Consider the following 19,570-nt stretch of genomic DNA (forward strand, 5'->3'; position numbering starts at 1 on the left):
CCCCATCCCTGCTATAGACAATAGTGTTCAATATTAATACAGTGTATAAAAAGACCAGTGCTTGCATTAATGTCCAGGGTCGCTACTAGGTTATATCGCCGCTCCCCCAGACTCCCGCACTCCAATGTTCAGCAGAGTGGAAGATTGTGTACTGCATTTGGAAACACCCCCTTCCCCCCTAGAAATCCTGCAGTTGCCACTGCCACTTGTCTACTACCCTTTCTATTAAGTAATTTTTCCTCAAATTTCTCCTGAACCTCCCCCCCTCCAGTCTCGGTGCATGTCCTTATGTACTATTGCTTCTCTTCATTTGGAGAATGTTTCCCTCCTGGACTTTGGTAAAACCCTTGGTATATATGAAAGTTTCTATCATGCCCCCCCCTTTCCCTTCTCTGCTCCAAACTATACATATTGAGATTTCTTAGTCTTTCTGGGTATGTTGTGTGATATAGGCCATGCACCATGTTAGTTGCCCTCCTTTGTACAGTCTCTAATGTATTAATATCCTTCTGAAGATATGGCCTCCAGAATTGAACACCGTATTCTAGATGAGGCCGTACCAATGACCTATAAAGTGGCATTATTACTTTGTTCTGCTGCTGATTCCTCTCCCTATGCAACCAAGCATCTGACTAGCTTTCCTCGTTGCTTCCTCAGTAGTTTCCAGTATAGTGCAATTAATACTATATTATATATTAGCCTTGGAGTGTCTACCCTGTTGCATACCTTTTGTGTCATCTGCAAAAAGGCATACTTTCCCTTTAATGCCATTTGCAATGCCACCGATTAATATTAAAAAGCATCGGTTCAAGTACAGATCCGTGGGTTTCTCCACTGGTAATATTTCCCTCCTGTGAATGCACTCCATTTACTACAACTCTGTTTTCTATCCTGCAACCAAGATATTATCCATTCAACAATCTTAGTATCCAATCCCAAGATTTCAAGTTTATTTAGCAGTCTGCGATGTGGAACAGAGTCAAAAGCCTTACTAAATTCTAGATAAACTATATCCACGGCTCCACCTTTATCCATCACTTTAGTCACAGTCAAAAAAGTCAATAAGATTTGTTGGACACGATCTCCCCCAGTGAATCCATGCTGTTTGGGATCCTGTAAATTGCTGGATTTGAGATAATCTACAACTTTTTCTGTTAAGAATGTTTCCATCTACCCTTCTAATGTATGTCTGTTCTACCATGCATGTTTTTGTATGTACTACAAATATTGCTTCAATAAAAATATGTTAAAAAAAAAAAAGAATGTTTCCATCAATTTCCCTACTACTGATGTAAGGCTTACTGGCTTGTAGTTGTTTGCCCCTTGCTTCCACTTTTGTGCAGTGGGACTACATTCACTCTTTTCCAGTCCTCTGGAATGACTCCTGTAGCTAATGACTAGGTGAATAGTTCTGTTAATGGTGCTACCAGCACCTCTTTAAGCTCTTTTAGTTTCCTTGGATGTATCCCATCTGGCCCCATAGATTTGTCCACTTTCAGCTTTGAGATTTCTGTTAGGATCTTCTCCTCTGTAAATGTACTTGTTTAATTTTTCTAAATATCCCTGCAACTTAACTGTGGCCCTTTTTCTTCTCTTTCAGTAGTGAATACTGAGCAAAAATAAATATTAAGATTATCTGCTATTACATTGTCTCCCTCAACAAGACTCCCAGTCTCTGTCTTTAGTTTTATTATTCTGCCTTTTGTTTTTCTCCTTTCACTTGTATACCTAAGTTTTGCATGATACACTGGGTGTCTTATGTGTGCCCAGGGATGTATGACATGGGGAACAGTGGCGGACGCACCAGTTACTCACTTTTTATATCTATGTGTGCTCTGTGCTGTTTATTCTAATTATTATACTTCCTCCTAGACCACTGAGCTGTGAGGAACCTGAGTGTTTACTAGATGTCACTTGAGGATGAGATGCATCACTGATTCCCTGATGGACAAGGACAGGAGTCACATGTCTGAGAGGATACTAAATCTCACCCTGGAGATCATCTACCTGCTGACTGGGGAGGTGAGGGGATCTGGGAGTGTCACACTGACATCACTTATATCTATAGTAATAATACAAGAATATGACTGGGGAGGTGAGGGGATCTGGGAGCGTCACAGTGACATCACTTATATCTATAGTAATAATACAGGGACATGACTGGGGAGGTGAGTCAATCTTGGAGTGTATGCAGTGATATTTGGTGTCTCCTCTATATACAGGAATACCCAGTAGCGATTAAGACATCTGGTGAGTGGGAGACACCCAGCAGCCGTCCCCTTGTGTCAGGAGGACTGAGCAGGACCCAAAGCCCCATCACGGTGCCTCCACCTCACCCACTGATACATGAGAGGCACAATGACCAGAAGATCCTGGAACTCACCAAGAAGATCATTCAGCTGCTGACTGGAGAGGTGACTGCTGGGAATGGGACATTATACAGTAACACCAGGGGACGCGCTTGAGTGATGACTGGAGAGGTGACTGCTGGTAATGGGACATTATACAGTAACACCGGGGGATGTATCTGGGTGATGACTGGAGAGGTGACTGCTGGGAATGGGACATAATATAGTAACACCGGGGGATGTGTCTGGATGATGACTGGAGAGGTGACTGCAGGGAATGGGACATTATACAGTAACACCAGGAGACGTGTCTGGGTGATGACTGGAGAGGTGACTGCTGGGAATGGGGCATTATACAGTAACACCAGGGCATGTGTTTGGGTGATGACTGGAGAGGTGACTGCTGGGAATGGGGCATTAAACAGTAACACCAGGGGATGTGTCTGGGTGATGACTGGAGAGGAGACTGCTGGGAATGGGGCTTTATACAGTAACGCCAGGGGATGTGTCTGGGTGATGACTGGAGAGGTGACTGCTGGGAATGGGGCATTATACAGTAACACCAGGGGATGTGTCTGGGTGATGACTGGAGAGGTGACTGCTGGGAATGGGGCATTATACAGTAACACCAGGGGATGTGTCTGGGTGATGACTGGAGAGGAGACTGCTGGGAATGGGGCATTATACAGTAACGCCAGGGGATGTGTCTGGGTGATGACTGGAGAGGTGACTGCTGGGAATGGGACATTATACAGGCACACTAGTGGACGTGTCTGGGTGATGACTGGGGAGGTGACTGCTGGGAATGGGACATTATACAGTAACACCAGGGGATGTGTCTGGGTGATGACTGTATCACTGTGTGTGTCAGGTTCCTATAAGGTGTCAGGATGTCACTGTCTATGTCTCCATGCAGGAGGAGGAGTATATAGAGGAACACAGGGGTCTGTACAAGGACGTGATGATGGAGGATCACCGGCCCCTCACATCACTGGGTAAGAGGAGACTGTCATTTATTGTACAGGGGAGAGCAGGTATGGGGGCCCCTATATACACATCATCTGATAAGCACATATATACACTGTACTCCGTCACTGTGTGTCTCTTACAGATGGGCCCAGTAACAGAGATACCCCAGAGAGATGTCCCCGTCCTCTGTATTCCCTGGATTGTACAGAGGAGAATCATGGGTTCCCACAAGAGGATCAGGTAGGTGGGATATAGGGTCTCGCCAATATAACAAAGTGACTGTCATTGTATCAGTCGTTCTCTTCTTTATGTACAAGTACCCCCAAAGGGGGATACTCACTGTGATGTACAGGGGTACTTATTGCTCTGTAGTGATGGGGCTGGTGCAGGATATACAGGTGATAATGAGACACAGGGAAAGCAGAGTAATTGGGAGTCTCTAGCCCCATGCACCACAGTAGAACCCTGATAACAACATGAAAACATCTATCCCTGTATAAGAAGGCAGATGTGGATTAGTGTTTTTGTACATTTTAAATTTTTTACAATTACAACTAGTAATATGTGAGAGATGTATATGGGTATTTTTTATTTTTTTTAGATCTTGTTTATTGCTTTTGTATAGAGATGAACGGGTTCGGATTTACTCGGTTCTTAACGCCAGAATTATCGCAAGTTCTCTTTTTCTGGATTTTTCTTATTGGCTAACCGAAACGTGATGTCCGTGAGCCAATAAGGAGATTCGGATAAATCCGAGTAAAACCGAACCCGCTCTTCTCTACTTTTGTATATAACGGCACCTAAACACTTGACATAATAGCAATTATATTCACTTCAAATGTATTGCTTTGCAAACGTCGGGGTACAAAAAAGGCAAATAGACTGCAAGGGGGTACCCAGAGGGATATGACTGAGAACAATTGCACTATATGGTCTGTACAGAGCTGTGTGTCTAATACACTGATAGTCTCCTGATTACTCTGAGTAATGATGTCCAGCATTAATAAAGCATTATTTTATATATAGGTTATCCAGAGTGAAAATCTAACAAATATAAAGGGTGAAGATACAGAGGGAAAAGAAGAGACATATGTGACTGATATGAAGGCAGAAGATACAGAGGGAGAAGAGACGTATGTAACAGATATGAAGGCAGAAGATATAGAGGGAGAAGAAAAGCCGTATGTGACTGATATGAAGGCAGAAGATGTAGAGGGAGAAGAAGAGACGTATGTGACCGATACGAAGGCAAAAGGTATAGAGGGAGAAGAAGAGACGTATGTGACTGATATGAAGGTAGAAGATATAGAGGGAGAAGAAGAGACGTATGTGACTGATATGAAGGCAGAAGATACAGAGGGAGAAGAAGAGACGTATGTGACTGATATGAAGGCAGAAGATACAGAGGGAGAAGAAGAGACGTATGTGACTGATATGAAGGCAGAAGATACAGAGGGAGAAGAAGAGACGTATGTGACTGATATGAAGGCAGAAGATACAGAGGGAGAAGAAGAGACGTATGTGACTGATGTGAAGGCAGAAGATATAGAGGGAGAAGAAGAGATCTATGTGACTGATGTGAAGGCAGAAGATGTAGAGGGAGAAGAAGAGACGTATGTGAGGGGTGATCAGCAGTGTAAGGAGGAGGAGATCCCTACAGATATCAGCACAGGTGAGTAATAAACACTAATTACAGAAATGAGTCTCATATTCTCCTTGCTCAGTTACTGCCGCAATCTCTTATCCTACACCCTCCTCTGTCAGTACAAACTAATGAGGGAAATGTATCTGCCCATTGGGGGAGTAAAGTGCCATCAGCCGCTATTATGCTTCTGCTCTCCCCCTCACATCATGTCACTGTGTGATACCAGCCAAAACATCTGACCAGTCTCCTCCCCACACTCTCTGGTGTATGTCATACATCAGGAGCCATCAGCCCCTATTATACTACTCTCCTCCTCACATCATGTCACTGTGTGTTACCAGCCCAGAGATCTGACCAGTCTCCTCCCCACACTCTCTGGTGTATCTCATACATCAGGTGCCATCAGCCCCTATTATACTCCTGCTCTCCCCCTCACATCATGTCACTGTGTGTTACCAGCCCAGAGATCTGACCAGTCTCCTCCCCACACTCTGGTGTATCTCATACACCAGGAGCCATCAGCCCCTATTATACTCCTGCTCTCCCCCTCACATCATGTCACTGTGTGTTACCAGCCCAGAGATCGGACCAGTCTCCTCCCCACACTCTCTGGTGTATCTCATACATCAGGAGCCATCAGCCCCTATTATACTCCTGCTCTCCCCCTCACATCATGTCACTGTGTGTTACCAGCCCAGAGATCTGACCAGTCTCCTCCCCACACTCTCTGGTGTATCTCATACATCAGGAGCCATCAGCCCCTATTATACTCCTGCTCTCCCCCTCACATCATGTCACTGTGTGTTACCAGCCCAGAGTACTGACCAGTCTCCTCTCCACACTCTCTGGTGTATCTCATACATCAGGAGCCATCAGCCCCTATTATACTCCTGCTCTCCCCCTCACATCATGTCACTGTGTGTTACCAGCCCAGAGATCTGACCAGTCTCCTCCCCACACTCTCTGATGTATCTCATACATCAGGAGCCTACCGAGTGGGAGCTCTTTGGAGTTCTATGTATACATTTGGGTGGCCAGCTCTTTCCTCTTTCTTCCCATGCAATTCCCTGGGGGAAGCTATCTGGAAAAGCATTCCATTTTCCTGGGAGAGGGCTGGGGAATCCAGCAGCCCACACACAGAGCTCTAGATTCCGCCAGGGATACAAGTGAGTACATTTAACCTTTTATATACACATTTTAAGTACATTCAACAGAACTGCATTCCCTGAGCCCTGCACCAGGTTCCACATATCCAGGCACTGCAGTCGGGTTGCAGTGCCTTATAACACAATCCAAAATAACATTTAGATATTAAAAATATGTTTAAATATACACTAACTAGTTGGCCTGGGGGCTTCCCATGCCTTTGCAAATGTATGCAACTGAGATCTCCGAAATTTCTACAACCATATAGTTATCAAATCCTGTTGTTGATGTCATCCTGAGTACTGGGGGATACTAGTGTTTCTCGTTCAGAATAACCCCTCCCATTTATGCACCTGGATGACATTACTAATTGGATTGGACCAGCCAAACTTCATGTGAATATACAGTACCGTCACGCCCACCTGTAGGTGCTCCCCGCTGCAGCCATGGAAACCAATTTTGTATATTTTATATTGTAAAGGTAAAATCTTTATTAAACTCTTTCTAAAATCAATGTGCTCTTATTAGACAATATAGAGGGACGATGAAAGTAGTTACATCAATTCTAGAGTCTGTAGAGGGCAACGTACTAATCCAAGACAGACCTACATGTGGCAGACAAAAACAACACCCTTACCCTTTACTATCCAATGCACACCAGAATTTCTTTACGAAGTCCTATGTGGGTCATTCCGAGTTGTTCGCTCGCTAGCTGCTTTTAGCAGCATTGCACACTCGAGGCCGCCGCCCTCTGGGAGTGTATGTTCGCTTAGCAGAATTGCGAACAAAAGAGTAGCAGAATTGCGAATAAATTATTCTTAGCCGTTTCTGAGTAGCTCGAGACTTACTCCTACACTGCGATCAGCTCTGCCCATTTCGTTCCTGGTTTGACGTCACAAACACGCCCTGCGTTCGGTCAGCCACTCCCCCGTTTCTCCAGCCACTCCTGCGTTTTATGCTGGCACGCCTGCGTTTTTCCACACACTCCCAGAAAATGGTCAGTTTCCGCCCAGAAACACCCACTTCCTGTCAATCACACTCCGATCACTTCAACGATGAAAATTCTTAGTTCGGACGTGAGTAAATCTACTAAGTTTTGTGCTAAATTACTTAGCGCATGCACACTGCGTACCATGCGCATGCGCATTTTTGCCTTAATCACCCCGTTGCGAAAATCGGCAATGAGCGAACAACTCGGAATGACCCCCTTTATCTTTGCACATTTAGGTTAAGAAACCTATGGAACATATTCACCATAAAGATAATACGAGTAACATCTATGGGATTAAGGAATATCCCATAAGGGTACCTTGCACCATATAAATATATCCGACTCCTTTAGACCATTATCTGGTAGCTATAAAAGCTAACTTGTGCCTCCCAGCCTCCGTAACCACTATAAAAGCAAATATCATAGGCAGTCCCTGTTACTTATCGGCATTGAACATCATTATTGCTGACAGCTGCAAAAATCAAAACAAACTCCCTAGTCTAGAATGATTTTAGGTATACTAAACAAAACGCCATTATCGATTACATATTTTGAGACATATTAGGTAGGGGCCTACTTACTTTATACAGAACACAAAACCTATGCAGCAATAAAGCTCCATATAACACGGAGTCTCTCAGTAAGCTTGGTTGCTGTCAGTCAATGCATTGGCCACTCCCTCACTACCATACATGAGAGCCAAAAGGCAGGGGAATCCAGCTTGGATGTGAACAAGCCCCTCGGTGAAACGTACGTCAGCCAGCACCCGACAACATGAGGGGAGGCAGTGGCAGCAATCTGCTCTGTCCATGGCCGCATCCACAAGGCACCATAGCCATTACCGCCACACATCAGGGATCCTTTGACAGGTATTCAGCGCCCTCTCATCCAGCCAGCAGTCTCCTTAACACCACTGCAATGTAGTTTGTATAATGGGTGAGGGTGACAGCTGGCAGGAAAGCAGAAGTGTGCACTGTTCTCTTCTTGCAACTCTCATTATTCCGTCCACTGCAGATCACCGCACATATGGGGTCATTCCAAGTTCAGCGTAGCTGTGCCAAATTTAGCACCGCTACAATCTTCTTTCCTGACATGCGGGGGGACGCCCAGCACAGGGCTAGCCCGCCCCGCATGTCAGTCCACAGGGGGCGATGCCTTTGCACTTCTAGAGTAGTTCCCGGCCAGCGCAGCTTTAGTGTGCTGGCCGGGAGCTACTCATTGCTCCCCGGCCCACAGCGGTTGCGTGTGACATCACGCAGCCACTGCGGCCCGCCCCCGTTCGGTCCAGCCAGCCTGCGTTGGCCGGACCAAAGCCGCCATTCCGCCCCCTCCCGCCAAGCGATCACCTCTACCTGTCAATCAGGCAGAGGCGATCGCATCCCTGCTACAGCCTTCGGCCATCTGGCATGCGCCGGCGCACTACATCGCTGATGCATGCGCAGCAGGGACCCGTTCTCTCTGCTGCGTTAAACTGCAGCGAGCGAACGGGTCAGTGTGACCCCCCATGGATCAAAAGTATAAAGTGGCGCTGCATCACAGGCATATGGTTATCTGTCTCTTCCAATTATATATGCAATGTATGTGTATTATATATCAAAACTAACATACTGTATAGTGCTACATGGTCTGAGCGAACGCACCTGTTAGCTTCCTCAGAATGATACACAGTCTTTGCAAGCCCCCATGTAAGAAATTCCACACGGGACACTCTGGCTCTCTCTCTAAAGGACATATCTCCTGATGGTCTTAGACGCAGAAAAAGCTATTGCCGTTACGCTCCAGTGCTGAGTTCATTTATGTATCTTAAGTAATGCCGACACGCTGACTACCTTATATTTGCCGAAGTCGGACATAAAACCTATATGGTAATCACTGTGCAGGTGCAACAGCCAACAAGTGAGCTGGATATTTTGTATACCTCCCTTTATGTTTCACCGTAAAGTGTTCAGTGCAGATACGGTGTACAATAATGTTATATAGCAGAGGTTCCCAAACGCGGTTCCTCAAGGCACCCCAACAGTCCAGGTGTTGGGTATATCCATGGCTCCGCACAGATGGCTATATCAAATTGACTGAGGTGCTAATTAAGTCACCTGTGGCCAGGCATGGATACATTTAAAGAATATGTGTAGGGTGGGCAGCGCTATAGTTGAAGTGATTGAAATAAACAGTTTTTAACAATATATATTAAAATTCTTTGTCAATTTATTAAAAAATAAATAAAATATGAATATTATTCACTCCTCAAAATTAATTGGTAAAAATACAAATGTGCACCTAGATCAGTTCATCTCCATCTATATGTTAGACCATATGTGTCTGTTCCTGAATAGATGCCCTGATAAATCCACAGTTCGGTTATTTGATAGTTACCGATCACCGTATTAGAGGTGGAAAGGCTTCCATAATGGTGCTTCCATGCTGGAGGTGAATGTCCTCATTTAGATGGTGATTGCTGTGGTTGTCCTCATTAGGGTGGGTGGAAGTTTGCTGGTGGGTTCCGGGCTGGTTCAGACACAGGGTGGCGGTCTTGAAGAACTGAAGTGGTGCAGATGGGGGGTCCTAACGCGTTTCACTGCTTCCCCAAAAGATTTGCAGCTTTGTCAAAGGATACCATGCAGTAGGAAGTGAGGGTTTATATACCCTTCTTAATGAGGAGGATTAGTGACACATGTAACAGATAATTACTTCAATCACTTCAAAACATATCTAAAAAATGGGTATAGTGTTAGGAAGGCAGACCTGATATATTTATTTAATCCATATTCTATTATTATTAAAACTTATTGTGATTTTGCAGTTTATTTGTTTCTCTAAGCTTATTCCAGGAAGTGCAGGTTAAACTGTTTTTAACCAATAATCATATATGTTTACACCTGGTTGTTATGGTGATTCTATCATATATATTTCTATTGGTGACTCAGTTTGATTGACATAAATTTCAGCCAATTAGATCATCTGACCCTTTGATCTAGAGCGGTCATGTGATCGCAAGTATTCTCCGTTATCCACGGAGGTCAGTTTGATAAAAAATGTATAACTCACTCACGTGACTTTCCCTTCATAGTCACGTGACGCTCATAACCAGGTATTTGGCTGGTTGTGTATCGCGATGACTGCACGATGACGTCCAGTTACTTACGCCCCTTCTATTTACTTTAACTTGTGACGCGTCACGTGACCCGACGCTGCTACGGCGAGTGACGTGTCCTGTGACCCGACGGGCCTGCGGCGAGTCACATGACGCGCCATCTACTGGCAATCTAAGTATGGGCGAATAAGTGCTAATGTATTTCTTTACTGGATGGTTCTATTTCAAGCATGATCTTGTCCACGCTCCAGGTTACGTGACACGCGTCGGACACACGGCCGGGTCATGTGTCTCGGCGCCGTCCCGTGTCTAAGGACCTAGGACATATCCACATAGTTTGTTTGAAAAACTTAACTTAATAAATCTCTGTGAGTCAAATTTCACAAAAGTAATAATACAGCAAATATGAGAAGCAGAAAAAATATATTATCAGACGTGTGGGATTTCACAAGACTCACAATAATTCTATCATGTGACCAGGGTGGGAGGTGTTACATACACTCATCATATATCTATCTTGCAGTATTAGGATCTATGGTAGGAGTGGAGACTCAGCTCCTGATGGATAGTATTCAGCTAGCTAATATAACAAGTATAAATAGTTATTAGTCATAATAAACACAATTTCTAGATACACTTATTAGAAAGATTACTCAAATGAAAGCACACAATGTACATTGCTATATAAATGGAAAGTTTCAATGTACCACCCATTTCTCTGACGTCCTAGTGGATGCTGGGACTCCGTAAGGACCATGGGGAATAGCGGCTCCGCAGGAGACAGGGCACAAGAATAAAAGCTTTAGGATCAGGTGGTGTGCACTGGCTTCTCCCCCCATGACCCTCCTCCAAGCCTCAGTTAGATTTTTGTGCCCGAACGAGAAGGTGCAGGCTAGGTGGCTCTCCTGAGCTGCTTAGAATAAAAGTTTATTTTAGGTTTTTTATTTTCAGTGAGTCCTGCTGGCAACAGGCTCACTGCATCGTGGGACTAAGGGGAGAAGAAGCGAACTCACCTGCGTGCAGAGTGGATTGGGCTTCTTAGGCTACTGGACATTAGCTCCAGAGGGACGATCACAGGTTCAGCCTGGATGGGTCCCGGAGCCGCGCCGCCGGCCCCCTTACAGAGCCAAAAGAACGAAGAGGTCCGGTGAAATCGGCGGCAGAAGACGGTCCTGTCTTTAGACTAAGGTAGCGCACAGCACTGCAGCTGTGCGCCATTGCTCTCAGCACACTTCACACTCCGGTCACTGAGGGTGCAAGGCGCTGGGGGGGGAGCGCCCTGAGACGCAATGTAAACTGATAATACCTTAGGTTGGCAAAAGAATACATCACATATAGCTCCTGGGCTATATGGATGTATTTTAACCCCTGCCATTTTTACACAAAAGAGCGGGAGATAAGGACGTCGTGAAGGGGCGGAGCCTATCTCCTCAGCACACAAGCGCCATTTTCCCTCACAGCTCCGCTGGAAGGACGGCTCCCTGACTCTCCCCTGCAGACCTGCTACAGAATCAGGGTAAAAAAGAGAAGGGGGGGCACTATTGGCAGCAAATAATAATATAAACAGCAGCTATAAGGGAATAACACTTATACAAGGTTATCCCTGTATATGTATATATATATATATATATATATATATATCTATAGCGCTTGGTGTGTGCTGGCAGACTCTCCCTCTGTCTCTCCAAAGGGCTGGTGGGGTCCTGTCCTCTATCAGAGCATTCCAGGTGTGTGTGCTGTGTGTCGGTACGTGTGTGTCGACATGTATGAGGAGGAAAATGATGTGGAGGCGGAGCAATTGCCTGGGTTAGTAATGTCACCCCCTAGGGAGTCGACACCTGACTGGATGATCGTATTTAAAGAATTAAGTGATAATGTCAGCATTTTGCAAAAAACTGTTGACGACATGAGACAGCCGGCAAATCAATTAGTGCCTGTCCAGGCGTCTCAGACACCGTCAGGGGCCCTAAAACGCCCGTTACCTCAGTGGGTCGACACAGACCCAGACACAGATACTGAGTCTAGTGTCGACGGTGAAGAGTCAAACGTAATGTCCAGTAGGGCCACACGTTACATGATCACGGCAATGAAGGAGGCATTGAACATTTCTGACACTACAAGTACCACAAAGAAGGGTATTATGTGGGGTGTGAAAAAACTACCAATAGTCAGATGAATTAAATGAGGTGTGTGATAAAGCGTGGGTTTCCCCCGACAAAAAACTGCTAATTTCTAATAAATTATTGGCACTATATCCTTTCCTGTCAGAGGTTAGGACACGTTGGGAAACACCCCCTAGGGTAGATAAGGCGCTCACACGTTTATCTAAACAAGTAGCGTTACCGTCTCCTGATACGGCCACCCTCAAAGAACCAGCTGATAGAAGGCTGGAAAATATCCTAAAAAGTATATACACACATACTGGTGTTATACTGCGACCAGCAATCGCCTCAGCCTGGATGTGCAGTGCTGGAGTCGCGTGGTCGGATTCCCTGACTGAAAATATTGATACCCTGGATAGGGACAATATATTGTTAACTATAGAGCATTTGAAGGATGCATTACTATATATGCGTGATGCACAGAGGGATATTTGCACCCTGGCATCAAGAGTAAGTGCTATGTCCATTTCTGCCAGAAGAGCGTTATGGACGCGACAGTGGTCAGGGGATGCGGATTCCAAACGACATATGGAAGTATTGCCGTATAAAGGGGAGGAGTTATTTGGGGCTGGTCTATCGGACCTGGTGGCCACGGCAACGGCTGGAAAGTCCACCTTTTTACCCCAGGTCACTTCACATCAGCAGAAAAAGACACCGTCTTTTCAAACTCAGTCCTTTCGTTCCCATAAATACAAGCGAGCAAAAGGCCACTCTTTTCTGCCCCGGGGCAGAGGAAGGGGAAAAAGACTGCACCATGCAGCCGCTTCCCAGGAGCAGAAGCCCTCCCCTGCTTCTGCCAAGTCTTCAGCATGACGCTGGGGCTTTACAAGCAGACTCAGACATGGTGTGGGCCCGTCTCAAGAATTTCAACGCGCAGTGGGCTCACTCGCAAGTGGACCCCTGGATTCTACAGGTAGTATCGCAGGGGTACAAACTGGAATTCGAGGCGTTTCCCCCTCGCCAGTTCCTGAAGTCTGCTTTGCCAAAGTCTCCCTCCGACAGGGAGGCAGTTTTGGAAGCCATTCACAAGCTGTATTCCCAGCAGGTGATAATCAAGGTACCCCTCCTACAACAGGGAAAGGGGTATTATTCCACGCTGTTTGTGGTACCGAAGCCGGACGGCTCGGTGAGACCAATTTTAAATCTGAAATCCTTGAACACTTACATAAAAAGGTTCAAATTCAAGATGGAGTCACTCAGAGCGGTGATAGCGAACCTGGAAGAAGGGGACTATATGGTGTCTCTGGACATCAAAGATGCTTATCTCCACGTCCCAATCTACCCTTCTCACCAAGGGTATCTCAGGTTTGTAGTACAAAACTGTCATTATCAGTTTCAGACGCTGCCGTTTGGGTTGTCCACGGCACCTCGGCTCTTTACCAAGGTAATGGCCGAAATGATGATTCTTCTTCGAAGAAAAGGCATCTTAATTATCCCTTACTTGGACGATCTCCTGATAAGGGCAAGGTCCAGGGAACAGTTAGAAGTCGGAGTAGCACTATCTCAGGTAGTGTTACGTCAGCAGTGTTACGTCAGCACGGGTGAATCCTAAATATTCCAAAATCGCAGCTGATTCCAACAACACGTCTTCTGTTCCTAGGAATGATTCTGGACACAGTCCAGAAGAAGGTGTTTCTCCCGGAGGAGAAGGCCAGGGAGTTATCCGAGCTAGTCAGGAACCTCCTAAAACCAGGCCAGGTGTCAGTGCATCAGTGCACGAGGGTCCTGGGAAAAATGGTGGCTTCTTACGAAGCGATTCCATTCGGAAGATTCCATGCAAGAACGTTTCAGTGGGATCTACTGGACAAATGGTCCGGATCGCATCTTCAGATGCATCAGCGGATAACCCTGTCGCCAAGGACAAGGGTGTCTCTTCTGTGGTGGCTGCAGAGTGCTCATCTACTAGAGGGCCGCAGATTTGGCATTCAGGATTGGATCCTGGTGACCACGGATGCAAGCCTGAGAGGCAGGGGAGCAGTCACACAGGGAAGAAATTTCCAGGGCTTGTGGTCAAGCATGGAAACATCTCTTCATATAAACATTCTGGAACTAAGGGCCATTTACAATGCCCTAAGTCAAGCGAAACCCCTGCTTCAGGGTCAGGCGGTATTGATCCAATCGGACAACATCACGTCAGTCGCCCACGTAAACAGACAGGGCGGCAGGAGAGCAATGGCAGAAGCTGCAAGGATTCTTCGCTGGGCGGAAAATCATGTGATAGCACTGTCAGCAGTGTTCATTCCGGGAGTGGACAACTGGGAAGCAGACTTCCTCAGCAGACACGACCTTCACCCGGGAGAGTGGGGACTTCACCCAAAAAGTCTTCCACCTGATTGTAAACCGTTGGGAAAAACCAAAGGTGGACATGATGGCGTCCCGTCTAAACAAAAAACTAGACAGATATTGCGCCAGGTCAAGGGACCCTCAGGCAATAGCGGTGGACGCTCTGGTAACACCGTGGGTGTACCAGTCAGTGTATGTGTTCCCTCCTCTGCCTCTCATACCAAAAGTACTGAGAATCATAAGAAGGAGAGGAGTAAGCACTATACTCGTGGTTCCGGATTGGCCAAGAAGGACTTGGTATCCGGAACTTCAAGAGATGCTCAAGGACGAACCGTGGCCTCTACCTCTAAGAAAGGACCTGCTCCAGCAGGGGCCTTGTCTGTTCCAAGACTTACCGCGGCTGCGTTTGACGGCATGGCGGTTGAATGCCGGATCCTGAAGGAAAAAGGCATTCCAGATGAAGTCATCCCTACCCTGGTCAAGGCCAGGAAGGACGTAACCGCAAAACATTATCACCGCATTTGGCGAAAATATGTTGCGTAGTGTGAGGCCAAGAAGGCCCCTACAGAGGAATTTCAACTGGGTCGTTTCCTCCATTTCCTGCAAACAGGACTGTCTATGGGCCTAAAATTAGGGTCCATTAAGGTTCAAATTTCGGCCCTGTCGATTTTCTTCCAAAAAGAACTGGCTTCAGTGCCTGAAGTTCAGACATTTGTAAAAGGGGTACTGCATATACAGCCTCCTTTTGTGCCTCCAGTGGCACCTTGGGATCTCAATGTTGTGTTGAGTTTCCTAAAGTCACATTGGTTTGAACCACTCACCACTGTGGACTTAAAATATCTCACATGGAAGGTGACAATGCTGTTAGCCCTGGCTTCAGCCAGGCGTGTGTCAGAATTGGCGGCTTTATCATATAAAAGCCCTTACTTAATATTTCATTCTAACAGGGCAGAATTGAGGACTCGTCCTCAATTTCTACCTAAGGTGGTTTCTGCATTTCACATGAACCAACCTATTGTGGTACCTGCGGCTACTAAGGACTTGGAGGATTCCAAGTTGCTTGACGTGGTCAGGGCCCTGAAAATATATGTTTCCAGGACGGCTGGAGTCAGAAAATCTGACTCGCTGTTTATCCTGTATGCACCCAACAAACTGGGTGCTCCTGCTTCTAAGCAGACGATTGCTCGTTGGATTTGTAGTACAGTTCAGCTTGCACATTCTGTGGCAGGCCTGCCACAGCCAAAATCGGTAAAAGCCCATTCCACAAGGAAAGTGGGTTCATCTTGGGCGGCTGCCCGAGGGGTCTCGGCTTTACAACTTTGCCGAGCAGCTACTTGGTCAGGGGCAAACACGTTTGTTAAATTCTACAAATTTGATACCCTGGCTGAGGAGGACCTGGAGTTCTCTCATTCGGTGCTGCAGAGTCATCCGCACTCTCCCGCCCGTTTGGGAGCTTTGGTATAATCCCCATGGTCCTTACGGAGTCCCAGCATCCACTAGGACGTCAGAGAAAATAACATTTTACTTACCGATAAATCTATTTCTCGTAGTCCGTAGTGGATGCTGGGCGCCCATCCCAAGTGCGGATTGTCTGCAATACTTGTATATAGTTATTGTTACAAAAATTCGGGTTATTATTGTGAGCCATCTTTTCAGAGGCTCCTTTTCGTTTTATCATACTGTTAACTGGGTTCAGATCACGAGTTGTACGGTGTGATTGGTGTGGCTGGTATGAGTCTTACCCGGGATTCAATATCCTTCCTTATTATGTATGCTCGTCCGGGCACAGTATCCTAACTGAGGCTTGGAGGAGGGTCATAGGGGGAGGAGCCAGTGCACACCACCTGATCCTAAAGCTTTTATTCTTGTGCCCTGTCTCCTGCGGAGCCGCTATTCCCCATGGTCCTTACGGAGTCCCAGCATCCACTACGGACTACAAGAAATAGATTTATCGGTAAGTAAAATCTTATTTTATTAGTGTTGGTTTGTTGGCGTACATTAAAAGGGTTTTAACTTGTGTAAATATTGAATATGATGACATCCCCAACGAGGAACAAAGTTTTTTTATATCAGCGCCCAAAAAAACCATACAGGGAGCTAACCGGGAACCGAGACAGATTTACACCAAAAATAAGAAAGAGAAGCAGAAGTTCAGAGGAAAGCGAGCAGGGAGACGAGAGAGGCTAAAAAGAGAGAGATCAAAAAATAAAAATAAAATCATTACCAATAATATCTTTAATTTATCATCCAAACCACTAACAGAGACAGAGATGACTGTACTAAGTCGAGGTTTAAAATTTGCCCCCACATAAACACCAAATATTTTTTCTTTATTTGTAGAACTAAATAGATTTGTTAGGACGTTATGTCGAAAACGCCACTTCGCTAAACAAAAACTTATTAAAAATAAAGAGGAAGCATTTCCCATAGTACTAGATGTAAATGATCACTCAGCAATAGAAACTCTTAATGAGTTATGGGAAGAAAATAACCTAAACTTCACCCAAAAACCAGAAAAATTATTTGATATCTCGAGAGAGGTTCAAAACTAAATCGGATTTCTTTCCTATCAAATCTAAAGGCTCTAATATCGAAAGCTTCTATAAAACTACCCTTAGCGACTTTAAAAACCTCTGTTCAAATTCAGACATTAAAACTAGGAAGACTAAACATTCCAACTTAAACAGACGAGAGAAAAAAGCCCTTAAAGACCTCACTCAAGATACATCCATAGTGATCAAAGAGGCGGATAAAGGAGGGGGTCTGGTTATACAAGATAGAGTAGACTATATTTCTGAAGCAAGACGTCAATTGGATGATCCAACTTTTTATAAAAAACTTACAGGTGATCCCACCCAGACCTTTAAAATCCAACTATTGGAACTTTTGGACACAGCACAAATGGAAGGGGTCATCTCCAAAGAAGAATTTCAATTTCTCTACACTGTTCACCCAGTTGTCCCCATCTATTATCACTTACCAAAAATTCACAAATCCCGCACTTCACCCCCGGGGCGTCCCATAATCTCAGGAATAGGGTCCCTCACTTCCAACTTATCATTTTACGTGGATTCTTATTTACAGCCACGTGTATCCACTCTCAGATCACATATCAAAGACACCTCTCATTTTTTAAAACTTATCGATGGATTTAAATGGAAAGATTCTTATAATTTTTATACTCTGGATGTCCAGAGTCTTTATTCCAACATACCACATGACTTGGGCCTCCAAGTCATCTCTAGATGTTTATGCCTTGATGATGATCTGACAGAGGACCACCGTAAATTTATATTAAATTCAATAGCATTCATACTTCGTCACAATCACTTTTTATTTTTGGAAACTCACTACTTACAAGTCATGGGGACTGCCATGGGGACCAGGTTTGCGCCGAGCTATGCCAACCTATACATGGGGGAGGTCGAGGACACCCTCATTTGGGGGGGGGGAGGGTTCGGCGCGAACCTGGTTCTCTATGGACGTTATATTGACGACTTATTCATCATCTGGGATGGAGATATTCAATCAGCACTTCTTTTCTTTAATCACTTAAACCACAATCCATATAATTTACAGTTCACCTACACTTTTCACCCCTCCACAATTCACTTCTTGGATGTGACCCTGACAATACAAAACGGTACCATCATAACTACCAACTATACTAAAGATGTGGGTGCTAACGCCTATTTGCACTATCGAAGTGCCCATTATCCTCCATGGAAACAAAATATCCCAAAAGGACAACTAATCAGACTTAGACGAAATTGCACAAAGAAAAAAGATTTTGTGATACAAGCAGAAGCTATGCTGGACTCTTTTAAACAGAGAGATTATCCAACTAGGACCTTCCAGACAGCCTTTAATGAAGTTTTGGCAATGGAGAGAAAAGAGCTATTGGTCCAAAAAAATAAACCATCAGAACAGCCAAACAGACAGACAGCTTTTATATCCACCTTTAATGACCAATGCTCCGAAATTAAACGGATCATAAAGAAAAATTATAATATTCTACGGCAGGATCATCTATTAACAGAAGATCTACCAATAATACCTCCATTTATCTTTAAAAAGAGTACATCTTTAAAAACTCTATTAGCACAGAGTTTCCTTTAAAAGTGAGAATAAAAGCACAATACGGGAAGCTAAACTCTCCTGGCTCCCACCTAAACCAAAAGGTTTTTATAAATGTGGTGGAGATAGATGTATTACATGTAAACATATACAAACATCTAAATCCAACAATAACCCTCATGAGCCTTGGAATATTAGAAGCTTTATTAACTGCAACAGCTCTTATGTTATTTATATACTTATCTGTGGGTGCAATCAGAGATATGTAGGTCGTACAACGAGAAAATTATGGATAAGATTCTTAGAACACCGGAGGAATATCTTAAACCGAGTATTAACACACAGTGTATCTAAACACTTTTTTGACGTTCATAATAGCGACCCAGTTAGTCTAAAAGTGATAGGAGTAGAACATATACCCACCACTAGTAGAGGTGGAGACCGCTTTAGCAAATTATGCAGACAAGAAGTTTACTGGATGCATAAAATAGGTTCCATCTACCCTGATGGATTAAACGAGGCAGTAGAACTGAATGTGTTATTATGATGTATATCATGTCTATGTCATCATATTCAATATTTACACAAGTTAAAACCCTTTTAATGTACGCCAACAAACCACCACTAATAAATGGGTGGTACATTGAAACTTTCCATTTATATAGCAATGTACATTTGTGTGCTTTAATTTGAGTAATCTTTCTAATAAGTGTATCTAGAAATTGTGTTTATTATGACTAATAACTATTTATACTTGTTATATTAGCTAGCTGAATACTATCCATCAGGAGCTGAGTCTCCACTCCTACCATAGATCCTAATACTGCAAGATAGATATATGATGAGTGTATGTAACAC

At 44.7% G+C, this 19,570-nt stretch overlaps 1 protein-coding gene across 3 annotated transcripts in view; it reads left to right on the forward strand.

The window, feature by feature from the left end:
• LOC135054549 (zinc finger protein 502-like) overlaps nucleotides 1–19,570 on the forward strand; it is a 187,598-nt gene that overhangs the window by 153,825 nt on the left and 14,203 nt on the right. For 2 of the 3 annotated variants that reach the window (XM_063957703.1, XM_063957704.1), the window contains exons 2-6: nucleotides 1,873–2,022; nucleotides 2,223–2,414; nucleotides 3,265–3,343; nucleotides 3,460–3,557; nucleotides 4,344–4,989. The exons of the other annotated variant lie outside the window; for it this stretch is intronic. In XM_063957703.1, coding sequence (XP_063813773.1) covers nucleotides 1,921–2,022; nucleotides 2,223–2,414; nucleotides 3,265–3,343; nucleotides 3,460–3,557; nucleotides 4,344–4,989 — 1,117 coding nt within the window. In that variant the 5' untranslated portion in view covers nucleotides 1,873–1,920. The remainder of the gene's footprint in view (nucleotides 1–1,872; nucleotides 2,023–2,222; nucleotides 2,415–3,264; nucleotides 3,344–3,459; nucleotides 3,558–4,343; nucleotides 4,990–19,570) is intronic. 3 annotated transcript variants of the gene reach the window in all.

Source organism: Pseudophryne corroboree, chromosome 3 (genome assembly GCF_028390025.1).
Source record: "Pseudophryne corroboree isolate aPseCor3 chromosome 3, aPseCor3.hap2, whole genome shotgun sequence".
Taxonomy (NCBI): Eukaryota; Metazoa; Chordata; class Amphibia; order Anura; family Myobatrachidae; genus Pseudophryne; species Pseudophryne corroboree.